This window comes from Myotis davidii, unplaced genomic scaffold, assembly GCF_000327345.1.
Source record: "Myotis davidii unplaced genomic scaffold, ASM32734v1 scaffold394, whole genome shotgun sequence".
Lineage (NCBI taxonomy): Eukaryota > Metazoa > Chordata > Mammalia > Chiroptera > Vespertilionidae > Myotis > Myotis davidii.
The window spans coordinates 301,434-324,018 of NW_006287548.1; the positions used below are offsets into that span (position 1 = coordinate 301,434).

General features: G+C 37.6%; 1 protein-coding gene across 11 annotated transcripts in view; it reads left to right on the forward strand.

Moving 5' to 3' along the window:
* Nucleotides 1–22,585, forward strand: part of ABI2 (abl-interactor 2) — a 62,025-nt gene that overhangs the window by 6,026 nt on the left and 33,414 nt on the right. For 6 of the 11 annotated variants that reach the window (XM_006759396.2, XM_006759399.2, XM_006759402.2 and 3 more), the window contains exons 2-4: nt 10,681–10,848; nt 18,289–18,465; nt 19,979–19,996. In XM_006759396.2, the coding sequence (XP_006759459.1) occupies nt 10,681–10,848; nt 18,289–18,465; nt 19,979–19,996 (363 nt within the window). The remainder of the gene's footprint in view (nt 1–10,680; nt 10,849–18,288; nt 18,466–19,978; nt 19,997–22,585) is intronic. The other 5 variants (XM_006759398.2, XM_006759400.2, XM_006759403.2 and 2 more) reach the window with 1 other exon arrangement.

Genomic DNA, 22,585 nt, shown 5'->3' on the forward strand with positions numbered 1-22,585 from the left:
TCCAGTGAACGCTTTATATGTATTGCGCATGCGTGAGTCAAATATATATATAAAGCAAGTCAGGTTCCTGGCTGAAGAAACTCCAAGGAGGCTAGTTGCTAGGGAGAGGAAGCTGGGTGTTGCTACATGATGTCATTACCCGGCACCACCCACAGTGACCGGTTCTGGGCTGGGCTGTGGGCCGTATTTTGCGCCATGGGGTCTTGGCAGCATTGGCTGTGATTTGGTGGGGGTGTTGCTCCCGAGTGGTGGCAAGGCCTGTGTCCCACTTGGGGAAAGCCGAGTGTTGATTTGTCAGCACCAGGTTCGTGGTGCCATTTCTTTGTAAATGACCATTGAGCATCTGCCCCCTGGTGGTCAATGTGCGTCATAGTGACCAGTCGGAGGGAAGGACAGACACTTAGCCTTTTATCTATATCAGCGGTTCTCAACCTGTGGGTCACACCCATAGGAAAACACATATAGCGTATCAGATATTTACATTACGATTCATAATAGTAGCAAAATTACAGTTATGAAGTAGCAACGAAAATAATTTTATGGTTGGGGGTCACCACAACATGAGGAACTGTATTAAAGGGTCGCGGCATTAGGAAGGTTGAGAACCACTGATAATGACAAGGCTTTATACCCCAGCCTTTTCTTCTTTTTATGATTGATTTAAGACTGTATCTCTAGCATTATTAACATGATTTTTAAAAAATAGTTTAAAATTTGATTAATTCAGCTTATTATTTAATTTTATTTGGACAGAGGCTCTTTTCACTCAAAATATATCAATTAAATGAGGGCCTCTTTGGCTACTACTCTAATCCTGGTCTGGTCCCCTCTCTACCTTTCCAAAGTAACAATTTCAGTGATTAAAATTGTTTTTTAAATTTAGGAAACATTTATATAACATAGAACTTATAATTTTACATTTTAAAGTGTAAAGTCCAGTGGTTTTTAATATATCTGCAGTTGTGCAACCATTACCAAATCACAGTTTTGTTTTTAATTTTTTCAAAAATATATTTTATTGATTTTTTACAGGGAAGAAGGGGGAGAGAGAGTTAGAAACATCAATGAGAGAGAACCATCGATCAGCTGCCTCCTGCACACCTCCTACTGGGGATGTGCCCACAACCAAGGTACATTCCCTTGACTGGAATCGAACTTGGGACCCTTCAGTCCGTAGGCCGACGCTCTATCCACCGAGCCAAACTGGCTAGGGCTGTTTTTAATTTTTTGAGGAAACGTCATACTGTTGCAGCCATAATGGCTGCACCAATCTCCGTTCCCACTTGCATTGTATTAGTGTTTCCTTTTTTCCAAATCTTCACCAGTGATTTATTGATGGGAGGTGATACCTCATTATAGTTTTAATTTGCATCTTTCTGATGATTAGTGAAGTTGAACATTTTTTTCATGTCTATTGGACAAGTGTTTATTCAGGTCCTATGCCCATTAAAAATTTTTTTTTAAATTGATTTCAGAGAGAGAGGAAGAGAGATGGAGTGAAACATCAATTGGTTGCCTTCTGTATGAACCCTGACCGGGAATTGAACCTACAACCTAGGTATGTGCCTTCACAGGGAATTGAACCTGCAACCTTTTAATGTATGGGATGACACTCCAAGCAACTGAGTCACCTGGCCATGGCTGTGGCACTGTTTTTATAACTGAATTTTGTCTGGTATACACCCCTGGTGTATATTTATTGTAATATGTACCATTTAACTGAATTTCCATTGTGTTTTTTCCTTGCCTCTGTTCATGTTGTAATACTTATGTTACTATTAAGACATTTGGGTATATAGAGAAACTATGATGCATTTATGTACTACTGCTTATTTCTTTATTATTGAGATATAATTGACATATAAATTATTTTATTTTAGGAACAATGTAATGATTGATACTTGTATATACTGAAAAATTATCACCATAATAAGTCGAGTTAATGTGGCCCTAGCTGGTTTGCCTTAGTAGTTAGTCAGCCTACACACTAAAGGGTCACAGGTTCAATTGTGATCAAGGGCATGCACCTCAGTTTTAGGCTAGATCCCCATCCAGGGCTTGCATGGGAGGCAACCAATTGATGTGTCTCTCACATTGATGGCTGTCTGTCTGTCTGTCTGTCAGTCTGTCTCTCTCTGTCTCTCTCTCTCGCTGTCTTCCTCCTTCCCTTCCCCTCCTTTCCACTCTCTAAAAATCAATGGGAAAAATAACTTCCCGGAAGATTAACAAAAAAATAAATCGAGTTAATGTGTGTCAGCATATAGTTACAGAATTTTCTTTCTTGTGATAAGAACTTTTAAGATCTCTCTTAGTAACTTATGTATATGCAATACATTAACTATAGTTTCCATGATCTCTCTTTAGGACATATATGCTACTGCTTATTGAACTCTAATATCTCTTGCCTTTGAATTAGAATATAGTGTCATTGGGTTTCTTTCATCTGTAAGGCAGAGGTGCAGGAGCACAGCTGAAAGGCCTCCGATGGGGGCCTAGGCTGTGGGGGTTTCTAACCTAAATTTTTATTTTCATGCATGATCATCTGTGCTTTAACATTTTTCCTCATTATGGATACTTTATATATAGAAAAATGTAAATATGAAAAGGGAAGTCAATCAGGAAATGTTCCAGTGTTTATAATTGTAGTTAAAAGTATTTCAGAATTGTGGAGAAAATACATAGATTCTCAAATGGCCTTATTTTGTTAGATTTCTGAGTTTAATATTTTCAGATTTTTTTTTCCTTTTCTTACTTTTAACATCAATTTGATGCTGAATTTTCCAGGGCGTAAGTTTGTTCAGTTTCTTCTGGGATATCTTTTTCCTCCTGTGCAGCCTCCTCTTCTTTTTTTTTTTAATATTTTTTTAAAAATATATTTTATTGATTTTTTTACAGAGAGGAAAGGAGAGAGATAGAGAGTTAGAAACATCGATGAGAGAGAAACATCGATCAGCTGCCTCCTGCACATCTCCTACTGGGGATGTGCCCGCAACCCAGGTACATGCCCGACTGGAATCGAACGTGGGACCTTTCAGTCCGCAGGCCGACGCTCTATCCACTGAGCCAAACCGGTTTCGGCCAGCCTCCTCTTCTGATTTAGGAACAGTTTGCTCTTTTTCAGTTAAGTATCATCTCAGTGTGGCAGGGAGAGCTCATGTATGGTTTAATCCGCCCTTGGCCCTGTGAGTTCTGAGCTACATCTTGGGAATTTTGTTCATCTGAATGTGTTCAGTGACCAGAGAATCTACCTCTAAACCCTAAGTTCAACATTACTCTCTGTATTTTTCAGAACGTCAGCAAAATTTCAGCATTTAAAAAAAAATCTTCATTGTTGAAAGCATTACATATATCCCCTTTTTTCTCCCATTGACCCCTTATAGTCCCCTTTCCCTCACACCCCAGGCCTCCGCCACCTCACAGTCTGTATCCATGGGTTATGCATAAATGCATACAAGTTCTTTGGTTGATCTCTTCCCATCCACCCACCAACCCACCTACCCCTGCACCCCCGCCTTCCGTCTGAGATTCCACTGTCTGTTCAAGCAATCTTTTTGGCCCACCCATCCTGTGCCCAGCCCACTGTTTAGGCCTGGGCACACCTACCAACTAACCATTGTAACAACGCATGGCACAGACTGCTTCTGTAAAATGGCATCCTCAGATACTTGGTGCTTTTTGGATATGCATTCCTGTGATGGTCTGGGCAGTTTCACGAATGCTCTTAAAGTGAACACAAGGATTTGAATATCTTGATTTGCATGATTTTGTGAGGTTTTCTGCATCAAGTGAACAGCGCGAACCATTTTCAGAGGTCACCTCATCTGCTTATGGGAAGAGCAGATTTTTGTTCATCTATAAATAAAGAATTTAGAGGTATTTCTAATTTCCTGTGTCTTGAAATGCCAAATGTTACTGTTGACTTATACTTTTCCAGATGCGCTTCAGCTTTGTTTAGAAAGAATCTTGCCGAAACCGGTTTGGCTCAGTGGACAGAGCGTCGGCCTGCGGACTGAAGGGTCCCAGGTTCGATTCCGGTCAAGGGCATGTACCTGGGTTGCGGGCACATCCCCAGTGGGAGATGTGCAGGAGGCAGCTGGTCGATGTTTCTCACTCATCAATGTTTCTAACTCTCTATCTCTCTCCCTTCCTCTCTGTAAAAAATCAATAAAAATATATTTAAAAAAAAAAAAAAAAAAAGAAAGAATCTTACTTGGGAGCATACAGTTACCATCTTGTATTTATAAGCAAGGACTGTAGTGAATATTATTCATAGAAGGGGAACTTAATCTTCAGTGATAATTTAAAAGAGCCCCAACTGTGCCAGTCATTGCTTTTAAGTGGGAAAAGTATATTCCAATGAAAACTGAAGAACAATGTAATTTTTTATAATTTTAATAAGAAGGTATTGCTTGTAATAAAAGTTTGCTCGTAATGTAACTGTATGGACTTTCAAATAAGATTTCAGAATATGAAGCTCCTTCCCAACTACTTAAATCTGAGAAATTTAGTGTTTCGGACATGAACAAACCAGAGGAGTATGCTAAATGCTATTTTTGTATTTGGCATCTTTGTCAGTTGGTGCTAATAAAAAAGTGCCGGGAGCCGGTCCATCCTTGCTGTTTCAAGGGACCTGGCATATATGGCATACTGTTCTTAATATATTTGCTCACCTTCTTGGCACTATGTGTGTTAACCAAGGTCACCTCTCCGAGAAAGGTTGTTTCTCCAGGGAGAGATTTTCCCCTGAAGTTAGGGAGGGAATAAAACCCCTTCACTAAGTGCCAGGCAGGTAATTAATCTCTTTAACTATGAACAATCATGCTTAAGCTACATAATCTTTACTCCCTGGAATGGAGATAAGAAACGCCCTAACCTTTAGAACATGGCTACAGAACCTGGGTGGAGCACCTGGAGAACCTGGCTGGAGAACCTAGCAAGAGAACATGGCCACAGAACTTGGCTGGAGATTGTGGCTAGAGATCCTGGCAAGGCTGCTGATCAACTGAACGCTGTCTCCGTGTCATTCCTTCTTCGCCGACTCCGTCCACACCTTTGGGGACCCCTGGACCTCCTGGGGTTGGACCCCAGCAAAAAAGAATACTGTGTTGAATCTTTGAGGAAATATTTCAGTTTGGGGAAATAAGCCACTTAGTGTCTTTGACCAGTGTGTATAATATCATGTTGCTGGCTAGATGAACACATCAACTGAAGGAAAGTGAGGAATTGAGAAATAGTTATCTGCTATATTTCAGGTTTATCCATTATTGGAGCTGGTATAAATACAGCATATTTGTTATTTTTTAATTCCTAAAGTCTTTGACTCTTCTGTCTCCTTTTTATTTTCTTAGGTTAAGTTAAATTCATTTGTGATCTTGTGCTCTTTTTATCCTCATCCCATTTTTCTGTTATCCTTTTTATTTTATTTTTTAAAATATTTTTTATTGATTTCACAGAGGAAGGAAGAAGGAGGGAGGGATAAAAACATCAACAACGAGAGAGAATCATTGATTGGCTGCCCCACACTGGGGATTGAGCTCTCAACCTGGGCATGTGCCCTGACCTGGAATCGAACCTTGACCTGGTTCAAGGGTCGATGCTCAACCACTGAGCCACACCTGTTGGGCCTGTTATCTTTTTTAGTTAACATCTTGCCTTTGAGGGAAGTGATACTGACCTGAAAGTAGGAAAAGATGAGCTAGTTTACTCCTTTAGGGAGAGCAGGTATACAATAGTAAACCGTTGACGGTCAGGAGGGCATGTAGCATGAAGTGTCACTCCTTTATATTTTCATCTTCTACTCTTGTAGTAGCAGATTAGAAAATTGACCCTCTTAGTGCCCTTGGTTTTGCTACCCCACTTCATATGGTACAGTGAATTAAAAATTTTTTTCAGTCATTATTTACTGAGCCTGAATTTGCATTATTTTTTATAGTTTTTTTTAACTTAGGTAATATTTTATTTCTCTTGAGTATCAAATGGAGTTCTGTTCTTTTTTTACAGAGAGGAAGAGAGAGGGATAGAGAGTTAGAAACATCAATGAGAGAAACATTGATGAGCTGCCTCCTGCACACTCCCTACTGGGGCTGTGCCCGCAACCAAGGTACATGCCCTTGACCGGAATTAAACCTGGGACCCTTCAGTCCGTAGGCCGATGCTCTATCCACTGAGCCAAACCGGTTAGGGCTGGAGTTCTGTTCTTTAAATCCAAGGTATACATCATGTACTTTTGTTGTTCATTTGCTTGGAGGCGTTGCATGTCTCAGAGAGTAATGAGTCATCACATAGAATGCAAAAAAGTGATGGGTTGGTTCATGGCCAAACCATAGAAGTTAGTTGAGTGGAAAGCTTTTTTTTTTAGTATAAATATCATGAGATCTGAACTTGAGTTCTGCAGTTTTGCATCTAGTAATTCATTTGTTATCTTTTGCTCTTTTCATCTGAATATGGGATGGATGTTATGCTGACTTTGATTTTATTCCAGTTTTGTTCATAGATCAAAGGTGCACTGGTTTCAACTAATACTCTTTTGTGTGAGATTTGGTGGCTTGGGGAATTAAAAAGAAGTCAGTGAACTCTTGACCCCTATTCTCAAGATGCATCTAGGCCTATGGAAAGAAGATCAGTGTACAGATAACCATAAGTTCTCCTAAGTGGCATAATGAGATTATTTTCCAAGGAAAAAGTGCAGTGGGAAGTGGCAGGCCAACTCAGCAGACATTTGTTGACCTCCACCGTGTGCTAGCTTTCTGGTCAGTTGAGAGAACAGTAGTTCCTGTTTTAGAGAGCTGGGAATAGAAATTATATATGGATTGTGGTGATACTTTTAAAGTACTCTAGGTCTGTTCTTAAATTTTGTCTAAAACCAGACAGTTGTGTCAGAGCATTCACATATAGGAGTTATTTTTTTTTTTTTACAGTGTTTTCAGAATGTGCAACTTGGATGCTTTCTTGATATTTAAAATTTGGTCATTAACCATGTGATCATATATAAGATGAGAAATGATTTGAAAGAGAAAATATTTAGCATTTGCATCTTAAGTAAGAATAAATGTAATTAAGGTTCAGTATAGTACTTTCAAGTGTATTTATTCCTGGTGAGTAACAGTCTCCACATTAAACATGAAAAGTTCTTTAAAACTCAATCTTTATTTTAATTGGTATGAAGCATTCAGAAGGTAATTAGCTTGAGAAGAATGGTTAAAAATGCATAATTTATAAGCTAACCTTTTATATGAAGAAGTGACTGAAATATATTTTTTACGTGCTTAATTATGTTTTGACCGGATAATTAAAAGTTGGGTGTTAGTAGATTTATGAGCAAAATTTAATTATGATGGAATCTTAAGTTACTGGAGACTTTTTCTTAATTTTTAAAACTCACAGCAATTTATTATCACCCATCTAGATGAAGTAAGGGATTTCTTTTAGTTTTATTTAAAATTAAAGAACTTCTTGTTTTCTGAACCATTTGGAAATAAGTTTGCTGATGTCCCATCACTGCTAAACACTTTGTGTTTTTCCTAGAAATAACAATATTTTCCTGGTTAATCACAAAATAGCCAAGAAGCATAGGAAGTAATACTGATATATTTTTACTACTGAATCCTCATATCCCTATTCGAGTTTTACTAACTTTCCTAATGTACTTTATTAAAGAATCCAGTTCAGAAATATGTTGTATTTAGTAGTTGTGACTCTTGGTCTCTTCCAGTCTGGAATAGTTCCTTATTTCCTCATTTTTCTTTGGTTTTCATGATCATAACACTTTTAAGGATTATAGGCAGTATTTTTTTTAAATAGTATTCTTAAATGTTTGATGTTTCTGCATGACTAGATTCAAGTTAATGTGTTTTTGGTAGGAATATCAGAAATGATGCTGTGTTATTTTCCTTCTTCTTATCAAGTTCTGATTTCAATTTGTTCCATTACTGATGAGTCAGTTTGTCCCGTTACTGATGATGCTCATTTTGATCACTTGATTACAATTGTGTCTGACAAGTTTTTTCACTGGTGAAGTTATTCTTGAAATATTCCTTGTTGTAATTAATAAGTACCTGTTGGGAAGGTACTGATACTATGCATATATCCTATTCCTTATTAAACTTGTAGCCCATTTTATTCATTGGGTTATAATCCATTTTATCAGTGTGATATGAGGAGTGCCAGGTGGTAGCTGCACATGCCTTGGCTTGTATTATTGAGAAGCAGCCTGAATTTAGGGAACCTGAATCTTTTGTTTTGATAAGCATGCCTGCCCTTTGTTCCAGAGGGAGATGCTCTTCCCGTCTTCTAAGACTAGTTTCTGTCCAGACATCCTTGACAGTCTGGAACAAGCAACCAGTGCCTCTGTTTACACAGTGTCAAGAATGCAGCACACCCATGGAGAATTGTCTCTCAGTATCAGTTTCATTTCTTCCTACAGGAGACGTCTATCGTACATGTTGCCATCTTCTCCAATCTGGATTGTCTGCATTATTGACATTTTAGTCTACAGCACAGCTGTCATCTCAGAAATTTCCTTTACAGTCAGTCTTGGACTTCCCTTTGATGGGCCTGCCTCTTTCGTGTAGATCCTGTTTTCTGTTTCCCATGCTTCCTTCTTCCTTAGCTTGTTGTTTTGATGATGCACATCCTCTGGTGCTTCCTGAAGAAAAATAACTTGGAAAGTTTTAAAAAATTGACATTTTATGTGCTGAAAATCTTATTCAACTCACACCAGATTAATAGTTTGACTAGATGGATATAGAATTATAGGTTGGAAATAATTTTCTCTCATATTGCGAAAGTATTCTTCAGATTTCTTCTTCTACTAGCCTCCGGATTGCCTTTTAGAGGCCAAGTGCCATTTTGCTTCCTGATTCTTTGTATAGGATACCACCCCCCCTCCCCCGCCTTCCTGTCTGGAAGCTTGTTGAAGCTTTTATTCCTCCTGATGTTCCTTGCTATGGGTCTTCTGTCAGTGACTGTACTAATCATTTAATGAGCACACTTAGTGGATATTTATATTCGTTAGCTCTGCAAAATTAACTTGTTTCTGCTGTTTTCTCTTTCTTGTATTTTGATTAGTCAGATTTGGACCTTTTAGATTGCACCTCTATTTGTGTGGTTTTGTTTCCATTTAAAATGTCTCTTTATTGTTATTTTAATGGGGCATGTATGTGTGTGTGTGTGTCATTAACCTAAGCATAAATGTGATTAATTTGCTATGTTTTAGAACATTTTAAAATGCAGTTATTTAAAAATTTTTAAATCTTATTTGTCAGGTAGTAGGATAGCACTAGAAAGATTGCAAGAGTTTTTTAAAAATACATATATATATATATCTATATTTTAAAAATACATTTTTATTGATTTCAGAGAGGAATTGAGAGGGAGAGAGCAACATCAATAATGACAGTCATTGATTAGTTCCTGCACGCCCCACACTGGGATAGAGGTCGCAATCCTGGCTCCTGATTCATCGGTCAACACTCAACCACTGAGCCAGATTGCAAGAGTTTTTGTGCTTACATTCTGCCTGTTTTTTGAGGGAGGGGGAGGCATCTGGAATACTTTTTAAAATTCTCGCCCAAGGATATGTTTTTATTGATTTGAGAGAGAGAGAAGGAGAAACCTCAATGTGAGAGATAAATATTAATTGCACCCTGACCAGGGAACGAACCTGTAACCTTTTCATATATAGTACGATGCTCCAAACAATTGAACCACCTGGCCAGGGTCATCTGGAATGTTGTTAAGAGGTGAATGAGGCCCTAGCCAGTTTGGTCAGTGGTTAGAGCAGCAGCCTGCCTCACTGAAGGGCAGGTTCTATTACCTGTCAAGGGCAGGTACCACAGTTGATCCACTGTCTAAAAATCAGTGGAAAAGATATCCTTGGGTGAGGAGTTAAAAAAAGGAAATGAGTAAAGGTGAGCTTGTCTGCCTTTAAAAAGCAAGTTTCATGTCAGATTTACCAAATGGACTCACTCATTTTTTCCTAATCTACAGTAGGTACTATTATAAAACTTATGATTTGTCACAGTTCAGTCTAAAATGGCCTACTTTCAAATTATGTTCCAAATAAGAATCATGATATTTTATAGCTGAAACTGATATCTAATCTGGTATTTTCATTGTAATGTGTAGTAGCTGAGTCCTTTAGATTGTAATTGACTTACTGACAGCCAGATAAGATAGCAGAGTTAGAATAAGAACCCAGATGCTCTATCTTTTCTATTCTCATTATTTTCTAGAAACTCCACTTTGGCTTTAGCAATATAGGTTTTCCCAAAATAGTCAGCCACAGTCTCAGCAAATAACTCTTTTCTGAATCTCAAACAGATTCGTCTATGATCACTTGTCTTATTTCTAAAGTAACCTTTCCCCCTCTGATTTTCCTCTGACACTTAAGATGTGAAGGTGAATATCAAGTTTATTGCCTCCCTTGTTTCCAGTTAGCCCATAGGTGGCTTGTCTAGATAGATGACATAGCAGCGTGACTCTCTTAAAGGTGCCATGTTATTGAGAACTGAAGCCAGTATACATTAAACTACTAAAAAGATTTACATCAGATGATAACTAGTTTTCAGAACATTATTAGCTAGTATGTGTAGGTTCAGCAACAGAGTTGTTTTGATGTGTGTCGTTGTTTAGATTGATAGACTAGGTTATCTTTGATTAATGATTGTTTCTCTTTCCTAGTCAGCAGATAAGCAGCGAGCCCTAGAAGAAACCAAAGCCTACACCACCCAGTCCTTAGCAAGTGTTGCCTACCTGATAAACACCTTGGCCAACAATGTCCTGCAGATGCTGGACATCCAGGCATCCCAGCTGCGAAGGATGGAATCGTCAATCAATCATATTTCACAAGTGAGACCATACTGTTTTTCTGTATTGTTATGAGGAACACTTAATAAACACAGGTGATCTGTGATGTTGGCAGTGTTTATTATGTGAGTTAACTCATGTGTGATTTGGAAAATACAAACTCAGTATTCAAAATAAGTATTTTTTATTCTTTTTTTTTTTTAAATCTTCACCTGAGAATATCGTTTTATTGATTTTAGAGAGAGAGACAGGGAGAGGGAGAGAGAAAGAGAAACATCGTTGTGAGAGTGAAATATTGATGGGTTGCCTCCCACACAAGGTTCCCCTACTGTGGATTGAACCTGCAATTTGGGTATGTCCCCTACTGGGAATCGAACCCACAACCTTTCAGTGTAAGGGACAATTTTCCAACCAACTGAGCCACACTGTATCTTTTTGTGGAGTGATTTTCTACTCTGTAATTTTGTTAGGGAAGTAAATTTTAATGGTTCATTAAAACTCAGTTGTCATGTTAAAATTATCAGCCTTCAAGTGAAATTTGTTTGTTTCTTCCATCTTTTACCAAATCACACATTTTATCTTTTGAAAAATATAAATGTGATAGCTGCTTGTAGGATTTTTGTTTACCAGGATGGTACCATACCTTAACATAAAGAGTAATCTAAGTGACCTTATAAAATTATCTTTATATAGAACTTGAAAAAAAAATTAGAGGAATATCTTATTTAATATTACTTAACCTTAAATCTGAATTTTCCACTAAAAGTGTTTCTTCCCATCCTCTATGAACTTCTGTAGACATTAAATGATTTATTGTATGTTGTACTTTTGTGTCTCTTAAACTAAAAACAAACAAAAAATCCAGCAACAACAAGAATTTTAATGAATGAGAGAGAACATTTATTCTGAAAAGACCTAGTGGAAATAGTCAATGGCATTTAAAAAAATTTTTTTATTGGTTTTAGAGAGAGAGGAAGGGAGAAGGATAGAGAGATAGAAACATTGATGAGAGAGAAACATCGATTGGTTGCCTCTAGCACACACTCACTGGGGGATCGAGCCTGCAATCCGGACATGTGCCCTGACTGTGAATCAAACTGGTGACTCTTGGTGCATGGGCCGATGATCAACCACTGAGCCACAACGGCTGGGCAGTCAGTGGCATTTTAAATTATTAAGTATATGATTAAATGATTTTCTATAGAAGGAGAGATATTGATTAATAATCTGATATAGAATTTGTAAGTTATACTTGAGAGACTTAAAGTTTTGGCAAGTTTGCAGTCTTAACAAAGGTTCTAAAAAGAAAGAAGAAAGTGCAAATGCAAAAGATAGGTTAATATATTAGAGTTTCTAAAAACGAGGAACAACTTTTTATAGTTTGTAGGAGTAGGAGAGATTGTGTAGGTAGGTAGATGATTATAAGCAAATGAGAGTGAACTATAATAATCTGTTTTCTGATTAGAATTCTGTAGTTCTTTGGTAGAGAAGAGTAGCAGCCTTAAAGAGGAAAGTGAATAAGTCTACTCTAGGTTGTAATTACATACATTTATGAAGTCATTCAATGCGAACATTTACTTTTGAGAATCACATAAATTTATATTTAATTCATGTGGTCTAATTAATACTATCTTTTTTTTTTATTGAGTTTTCACAGAGAGGAAAGGAGATAGAGAGTTAGAAACATCGATGAGAGAGAAACATCGACCAGCTGCCTCCCGCACACTCCCCACTGGGGATGTGCCCGCAACCAAGGTACATGCCCTTGACCGGGATCGAACCTGGGACCCTTCAGTCCGCAGGCCGACGCTCTATCCACTGAGCCAAACCGGTTTTGGCAATACTATCTTTTAAAGTTATTCTAATGGAATAAGTAAAACATAGGAGAGATGAATGGATAGAGATGAGAGGGTCAGAAATAACAGGGGCCTCAGTCAGAGCTGTCAAGCCTATGTTAACTGTCCTCATTTGGACGTGTGTGTGGAGGGCAATACCTGAAGGAGTGTGGGATCTGCAGGTGTAGCAGCTGTTAAATTTACACAAAATATTTTGGATGAAGGTTTGAGTAGGAAAAGTGGTCAGATGGAGGCTATATCTGTGAAATAAGAGTAAATTTTTTAAAAATTGCATTTTTTAGCAATTTTTTTAAGGATTAATTTTTTTTCGATTATGTTTAATGTATCGGTAGAATTCTTTGGCTTATTGATTGATTGATTGATTGATTTTAGAGAGGAAGGGAGGGAGAGACAGACTTATCAATTTGTTGTTCAGCTGTTCCACTTATTTAGGCATTCATTGGTTGATTTCTTGTATGCGCCCTAATGGGGAATCAAACCCACAACCTTGGTCTATGGGGTCAGTGCCCTAACCAACTGAGCTAGAGTTCTTTCTTTTAAAAGTTAATTGAACATCAGAACTATTTGATGCTCCTTAGACTAAAAGATTATTCTATAGTTTAAGAGAAAATGTTTTCTGTTTACAAAGCAAATTCTCAGTAAATATTCAAAGATTGGCAAACTTTTTCTATAAAATGCCAGATATTTTAGGCTTTTTGGGCCACATATGGTCTCAGTCTCATATTGTTCTTTGTATGTGTATGTTTTTAAACAACTATTTAAAATGTAAAAACCTCTCTTAGCTTGTGGGCCATTTAAAGCAGGCTTGGGCCAGATTTGGCATTTAGGCTGTAGTTTGCAAGCCCTTACTCTAAAATACTTCTCCCCCAAGTGTTTGGTATTTAAAATTTATTGTTAATGCTTTATTAAAAATATTATGTTTTTAGAGGGAACCAGATGTTCTTAAGATACCTTGAGACCAGATTTTTTTTTTGTGTGTGCAATTTGGGCAAAAATACTAGGTTTGGAGAATTTGGAGAGAAGATTGAAGAGGCAAAGAAGCGGAGCTGCAGTCAGGTCAAAGATTAAGATCACATGATGCCTGGAATGGTAGTAGGTGTCAAGCGTTATATAAGGGTTGTCTGATAGATTGGTTTAGGACCAGCCGATATCATATATCTGAGCTATTTGATTTCTTTCCTCATCAATATCTTTTTTCTGTCTCCTGGGTAAGAACCTTATCATTTTTCAGTCTCCTAGTGCTCTAGCTCTTTTCTCCATGTTAGTGGAAATGAACACTTGAGTAGGATTGGGAGGGGGGAAGGTAGGGGATCTAGGTTTCATCTTGATTCTTTGGCTGACTTGTGTGACATTTGGTTTCTTTGAACTTTACTTTTCTTACTTGTAAAATGATAGGACTGATTAGATTATTTCTGAGCTATCTTTCATCTTGAATTCTTTATTCTTCTGAGATTCCCCAAAATGATACTTGATTTGTATTTGCTTTTCTCTCTCTTTATTCTGTTGTTTCTGCTATTTGTTTCACTCTGTGCCCCAAATCACTCTGAATTTGAACCTAAGGATTAGAATTCCATTGACACTATCAACTATGTATCAGGGAGAAATACTTTAAAAAAACAACAAAGTAATAACCCATTCTCTAAATGTCAAACATTTTAAAATGCAAGACAGAATTATGAATATTTAGTATTAGACACCTTATTTTTTACTAAGAGGACAATGTAGTATTAGATAGTGTACTAATGTATACCACACTCTCCATATCAATAAGGAAGTATAGGCATACCTTGTTTTATTGCACTTTATTGCTTTTTAAAAAATATATTTTATTGATTTTACAGAGAAGAAGGGAGAGGGATAGTTAGAAACATCCATGAGAGAGAAACATCGATTAGCTGCCTCCTGCCTGCCCCCTACTGGGGATGTGCCTGCAACCAAGGTACATGCCCTTGACCGGAATCGAATCTGGGACCCTTCAGTCCGCAGGCGGACACTCTATCTGCCGGGAGCCGGTCCATCCTTGCTGTTTCAAGGGACCTGGCATATATGGCATACTATTCTTAATATGTTTGCTCACCTTCTTGGCACTATGTGTTTTAACCAAGGTCACCTCTCCGAGAAAGGTTGTTTCCCCAGGTAGGGATTTTCCCCTGAAGTTAGGGAGGGAATAAAACCCCTTCACTAAGTGCCAGGCGGGTAATTAATCTCTTTAACTACGAACAATCATGCTTAAGCTACATAATCTTTACTCCCTGGAATGGAGATAAGAAACGCCCTAACATTTGGAATAGAGATTGATAGGATTGAATCAACTGGTATAAATACAGATGTAACATGACAACAAGACACAGAACTTAGAGGACAGAACCTACACAGAACCTAGAGAGAGAAGAACTTCGCTGGAGAGAACATGGCAAAAGATCCTGGACAGAACCTGGCTACAGAACTTGGAGAACCCAGACAGAACCTGGCTGAAGAACTCGGCTACAGAACCTGGCGACCGAACCTGGCTGGAGAACCTAGCGAGAGAACATGGCTACAGGACCTGGCTGGAGAACCTAGCAAGAGAACATGGCCACAGAACTTGGCTGGAGATTGTGGCTAGAGATCCTGGCCAGGCTGCTGATCAACTGAACGCTGTCTCCGTGTCATTCCTTCTTCGCCGACTCAGTCCACACCTTTGGGGACCCCTGGACCTGCTGGGTTTGGACCCCAGCATATGGCGCCCGAACAGGGACCCTTAGGTAAGCACCCTGCACTCGGGACGGATAGGACTCCACCGTAGGAAGAGGGTGGATAGTCTTTGCCGACTCCGTCCACACCTTTGGGAACCCCTGGAACAGGATTCCCATAGGTAAGCCCCCCCTATTGAGAGCCCCCACATTCGGGACGGATAGGACTCCACCGTAGGAAGAGGGTGGATAGTCTTTGCCGACTCCGTCCACACCTTTGGGAACCCCTGGAACAGGATTCCCATAGGTAAGCCCCCCCTATTGAGAGCCCCCACATTCGGGACGGATAGGACTCCACCGTAGGAAGAGGGTGGATAGTCTTTGCCGACTCCGTCCACACCTTTGGGAACCCCTGGAACAGGATTCCCATAGGTAAGCCCCCCCTATTGAGAGCCCCCACATTCGGGACGGATAGGACTCCACCGTAGGAAGAGGGTGGATAGTCTTTGCCGACTCCGTCCACACCTTTGGGAACCCCTGGAACAGGATTCCCATAGGTAAGCCCCCCCTATTGAGAGCCCCCACATTCGGGACGGATAGGACTCCACCGTAGGAAGAGGGTGGATAGTCTTTGCCGACTCCGTCCACACCTTTGGGAACCCCTGGAACAGGATTCCCATAGGTAAGCCCCCCCTATTGAGAGCCCCCACATTCGGGACGGATAGGACTCCACCGTAGGAAGAGGGTGGATAGTCTTTGCCGACTCCGTCCACACCTTTGGGAACCCCTGGAACAGGATTCCCATAGGTAAGCCCCCCCTATTGAGAGCCCCCACATTCGGGACGGATAGGACTCCACCGTAGGAAGAGGGTGGATAGTCTTTGCCGACTCCGTCCACACCTTTGGGAACCCCTGGAACAGGATTCCCATAGGTAAGCCCCCCCTATTGAGAGCCCCCACATTCGGGACGGATAGGACTCCACCGTAGGAAGAGGGTGGATAGTCTTTGCCGACTCCGTCCACACCTTTGGGAACCCCTGGAACAGGATTCCCATAGGTAAGCCCCCCCTATTGAGAGCCCCCACATTCGGGACGGATAGGACTCCACCGTAGGAAGAGGGTGGATAGTCTTTGCCGACTCCGTCCACACCTTTGGGGACCCCTGGACCTGCTGGGGTTGGACCCCAGCATCTATCCACTGAGCCAAACCAGTTAGTGCATTGCTTTTTTTAATTTAAATCCCACGTCAAGGAAATCTGTCGGTGCCATTTTCCCAACAGGTTTAGGTGATGATTAGTATTTTTTTCAGCAATAAAGTATTTTTTAACTAAGGTATATAGTTGTTTGTAGACATAATGCTGTTGCACAGTTAGCAGTAAAGTGTAAACATAACTTTTATATGAACTGGGAAACCAAAACATTTATGTGACTCATTTTATTGCGATACTCGCTTTCTGCGGTGGTCTAGAACCGAACTTGTAATATTTCTGAGATATGCCTGTATTAGGATAGGTTCTTGATGTGGTTTACCTTAGGTAATTTATGGATGATCAATTTTTAAGAAATTTCATCTCTATCTTCCTTGCTGTTCTCTCAAATCTTTGGAAGCATATTTTAAAAAAGCTAAAAAATGTTAATCTTCAAACTGAGATTAGGATTTAAATTAACATTAAATATTTTCAAGAAAATATAGTTATCAGAACAAACATTTAATTTTATTGATACTTGTACAAGTACATATAACTACTTTTAAGTCAGTGTAGCTTTATGTGTAAGAATGAATGCTGTTTACTGTGTCTATTTCTGGTAAGTTTATAAGAAAGGTTTATAGAACATTATTCAAACTAAAATTCTTATAAACTAAAATTTTTTTAAGCCATTCCTATCTCTTCTCTCAACTACTGAAAACAGCTGGTACTGTCTGCTTTAGTTCCTCGTGTCTTAAAATATCACGAGATATCAAAAGGCCATGTAAATGAAAAGGTAGTGTTTCTCCAGTCTTCCCAAGAGCTAAAACGTACTGGGCTTCGTGTTCAAGTAGTTGGTTGAAAGCAAGTAAAGGAGATAGAAAGTAATGGTATAAAATAATAGCAGAATGGAGGTAATTCCAAAGGTAGGTACTAACAGAGAGTGGAAAATCTAAACCCTAAGAAACTCACCATGTAAGATAATATTTTCTTTAAAAAACTCTCCCTCTTGTTTAAAAATTCCCAAATTAAGGAAATCCCAAAGGTTATCAGTATGCACGCAAACTAGGATTTATACAGTTCCTAATTAATTTCATATGTGTAATTTATGAATAACTGAAATTACCCAGTTCAGTTTGTTAGTAACTAACTGTTTTATGAAAGGTGAATAATTTAAACCGTGTTTGTAATTTGAATAATTAAAGGCTTAGTTGAAATATTAACTTACTAATGAAGAAACACACGTTTAAAGTATTTTTTATTTTATTTATTTATTTATCTATCTGTTTATTTAGAGGGAGGGAAAAGGGTTGGCAAACTTTTTCTGTAAAGTCCCAGCTAATATTTTACACTCTGCAGGCCATAAGGTCTCTGTTATAACTGGTCATCTCTGCCGTTGTAGTTTGAAAATACTTAAGCAAGTAGAATGGCTGGGTTCCAATAAAATTTTATTTATGAAAACTGAAGTTTGAATTTAACATAATTTTCATACATCACAACATTATTTTTTAAATCGTTAAAAATGTAAACACCATTCTTAGCTTTTGGGTTGTAGAAAAAGATGGCGGGTGGTATTTGGTCTGTCAGTCATGGTCTGCTAAACCTTGCTTTAGCCTAAAACTGGAGAAAGTCAGTATTGGTGCAGAGTAGCAAATTAACAGTTGTGGTTAAAAATATGAATAACGATTTTAAATTTCTAAACATTTATATTTGATTTTTTTGGATATTAGAGCTATATATTTTTTTGTTTGTATTTAAATTTTGCAGACCGTTGATATTCATAAAGAGAAAGTTGCAAGAAGAGAAATTGGTATTTTGACTACCAATAAAAACACTTCAAGGACACATAAGATTATTGCTCCAGCCAATCTTGAAAGACCAGTTCGTTATATTAGAAAACCTATTGACTATACAATTCTAGATGATATTGGACATGGAGTAAAGGTAAGTATAACTTTTGTCAAACTTTTTAAAACAATAGCCCATGATGGAACTAACTCTAGAAAATTAAGCTTTTATCTTTCCTTTTTTAGAGAACCAAGTCTTAGCCCAGTTGTGGTTCTGAAGGGTCCTTGCTGCTTTAAACTATTTTATCTTCTTGCTTCTTCTTAGGCTATGTTCTCAAGTTTTAAATAATTGTCTTTGAATGAATTGCATTTGCTTGATCAGTTAATGATAATATCTCATATATATGATAAATAAATGTGGTATAATCTTATTTACCTTTTAATGATTTAATATGACTGATTAAAATCATTCGTTATGTTATTAAGTATTAATCTTAAAATTTTTACGATAAAAATTTATTAGCAAACTTTGGGCATTAGTTTTCAGAAAGAACATAAATAAACAAAAATGCACTTTGATTTTTCTAAAATAATTTTATCTTAACATTTTGGGTGAGAATAATTTGGATAAAAGTAATATGTGAATTAATATTTCCACTGCTTTTGCATATATGGTCATTGTATTTTTTGGCTATCTTCTAAAATTCATTTGAGTGCCTGCTATGTACATAAAGTACCATGATCAAAACTTGAGAGGTATATAAATTTTATTTAAATTGGTTTTTGTACTTAAGAAAGTATTCAGAATTTTAACTAAGTATTGTTATTTAAGTTTGCATCTCCCCAATGATTTTAAAGTCAATAACTTATGAAATGTGACTTGAATAAATATATATGCTTATAAGTGAAACTGTATAGTTTATGCAGTTGATTTATGACTATAAGCAAATTTAAATAAAAAAATACTCTGCTACTATGGCTAGTATGTGCATGAAAATGTACAATGTAAATTTAAAAACTTTTTCTTCCTCAGAATTTTGATAATAAGCACTATTTGGAATTTGACATTTAATTTTATAATCGACACCTACATATATTCGGATTACTGTATTAGAACATGTTAATATAGGATGTGTAATTGGATAGATAATTAATAACTGAAATTTATTTCAGCTTGGAAAAACCTTTTGAGATTTATTCAAGACTAGCAACTGCTAATAGAAAATTTTAGGGTACTGCAAGAATCTAATGACAAAAAGGCACTTTGAATATAAAACTATTTGTACTTGCTCACTTATATAATAAAATGGTGATTCTCTGCTTCAATGCTCATTTAATTCTTGAAGTAAAATGTTATTGTTTTAGGAGTGTGCAGTCCCTTTCAATTGTTTGGACTTTTAGTTGTTAGGGTCACTAATTTGAAGAAGTCTTTAATAAAGTTAAGGTTTTGAATAAAACAGTGTCATATAATTTCATCAAAAAACTCTTGTTCATGACACATTCTGCTTTAACCACTCTTTCTATGATCTACTGAAACATTATTTTTTAATGCTGAATGCTTAACTTGTTTTTCCTTTGTTTTTCCCTTTCTCTTTACATCCTGAAGTTCCAACTAACCTTTCAATGCTTTTTTTCCTTACCTCTTTTATTTGCTCCATTTATGCATTAAGTGGTTGCTTAGATTTAAGGTAAGATTCCAGGGCTGGATTTCCATTCTCTGTTCTTATGTAGAACATTACATATGGGGAGTGAAGAGATATTTGGCAGTTGGCCTTTTAAAACCAAATAATTCCTGTTTTTATTTATTTTTATTTTTGTCATGCAACTTTGTGGTGTCTTCATGTTTCATGAGGGCAGTTATTTTTGTATGTTCATTACCCTATCTTGTGTGCCTAGACTAGTGCCTGACTCTTCATTAGGTGCTTAGTAAATATTTATTCAATAAATGGTTAATATATTCTGTGAAACTGAAATGTAAGTTACCCTATCATAAACTGTTATTATGAAATAAAATTAGCTGGATTATGTAAATGTAGAAATTTTGTTAAGGGTTGGAGAGCCAACTAATGTGCTTTGTTTAACCCTCCCCCTGTGTAATAGCCTTTTTATTCTATAAATGGTGTGCTGTGTTATATATCTTGTGGCCACTAGATCATTATCTCTTGATTCTTAATGTAAAGAAATTGAGAAGCAGAAAATATTCAGTGTTACAGGGTGTGTTTTTTAAGTTGCAGTATCGTGTATTTTGCAAAAAAAGAAAATTAGTCTTTTTCCTCAAATTGCTATGTAAAATATATGCTTCAATATAAAATCACTTTGAGTTTCCAAGCTGAGGATTAATTATATGCAAAATATCAAAAGTGCATGATAGTGTTTAACAAAATACAAGTTAAGAATTAGAAATATTTTCTTTGGTTATTTGTTTTAGCAATATTTTAATATTTTGGAGAATTAATGGTAAAGACACTCTAGTTACAAGAAGCCTATCAAATAGTACATTACTAAAATTATTTCACCAAATTGAGCTTGCATTTTCTTTTTTTTTCCTTAGGTGAATTTTATAATTTATTTTCAAATACATATTCTTTCTAATACCTAGTTGTTTGCCATGTCTTCAATGTAGAAAGTGATAGCAAGAAGACAAAATCACTGAGATCTGAATTATTAACTAGCTACGCACCATGTGGCCACAGAAATTTCAATAGATTGTGGTAGGGAGATGCGCCTAGAGGAGCCAAGCAGAGGCACTTCCTGTGCTAGTGATGGTGCTGGCTCCGTGCTCTCAGGCTTGGTGAACGAGGCTGTGGAATTGTGAGGAGATTTCCTTTGTATCAAAGAGGTAGAGCCAGACCCAAAATAGTGTGTGACTACCTTGGCTCTTTCTCTCTAAAGTCTGGGTTCAAATTTTGGCTCTTGATATGTCAACCTTCAAAATAAATGAAATACACAGAGATTAACAAGGAAAAACACAGAAATGAACAAAATGGATCAATTCTTTTCCTTTAAAGTTTAGACCAGCTTCCCTAAGCTACTATCCCATGCTCATTTCCTCCAAACCTACTATGATTTCTTCTTGACCTTTCTGGATTCAGGATCTTCATGTGGAAGATAGGGCAGAATGAGTGGGAAATGAGAGACTCCTTGAAAGAAAGATCTAATATGGAAACATCACACTTGGATAAGATTCCGTAACATCTTTGTACCAGATAGCTCCTCTCCCCAGTACAGTGGCTCTGTACAGTGTAGCTGTTTCTACTGTACCTATGTGGAATTGACAGGGTGAGAAGAGTCCCCTGAGGTTACTGTAGGATCTAGAGTGCACCAATGCTGTCTTTTCTTTCTTCCTATTCCTCTTTGAATATGTCTGTGCTCTTTGAATATAAACTTGGGGCACATTAAGAATTTTGGGTGAACCAAAACAAAGTGAAAAATTCAGCATATAGCAAATCATTTCTCTTTTTATGGTGGAAAAAAAGATTAGTGGTTTTGGAAGGGTGATTAATGGAATAATAGAACATGTTGAGGTAGAGAATAGAATTAAAGGAAGAAAAGATTAAAGTTATAAGGGACTACAAATAACTAACTAGTCCCATAATTTTCCAACTGAGCTTCTTGGTGACCTGTGGATTTTACCAGGTGCCAGGGCAGTCTCCTGATACTTGGTGGTGTTATCTGCTGTTTTGATTTCTCCTCAGCTCTTCTTCCGCTCTGTTTTGTTCTCATTGCTATCAGATTTGATGCCTTTGGGATAGATAGACTCTAAACGAAGTTAGTACTTTGGGATCAGACACATGGGAATTGACTCAAAAGAGACTTCCATGCTTAAAAGTTGAATTTTAAACTTTTTAACCTCATATTCTGGTGTGTGTTTTAAATTTTATTTTTATTGTTGAGGTTATTACAGATGTCCCACATTTTTCCCACCTACATCCAGCCCCTGCCCTACCTCAGGCCTTCACCACATTATGGTCTGTATCCATGGCTGAAGTTCTTCGGTTAATCTCTCCCTGCCTCCATCCCCCGACCCCTCCACCCCAAGATCTGTCAGTCTGTTCCATGCTTCCATGTCTCTGGCCCTATTTGTTGGTTAGTTTATTTTGTTCATTAGATTCCACATATAAGTGAGATCGTGTGAAACTTGTCTTTCTTTGACTAGCTTATTTCACCTTCGCATAAAAATCTCCAGGTCCATCCATGATGACTCAAAGGGTAAGAAATCCTTCTTTTTTGTAGCTGCATAGTATTTCATTGTGTAAATATACCACAGCTGTTTTATC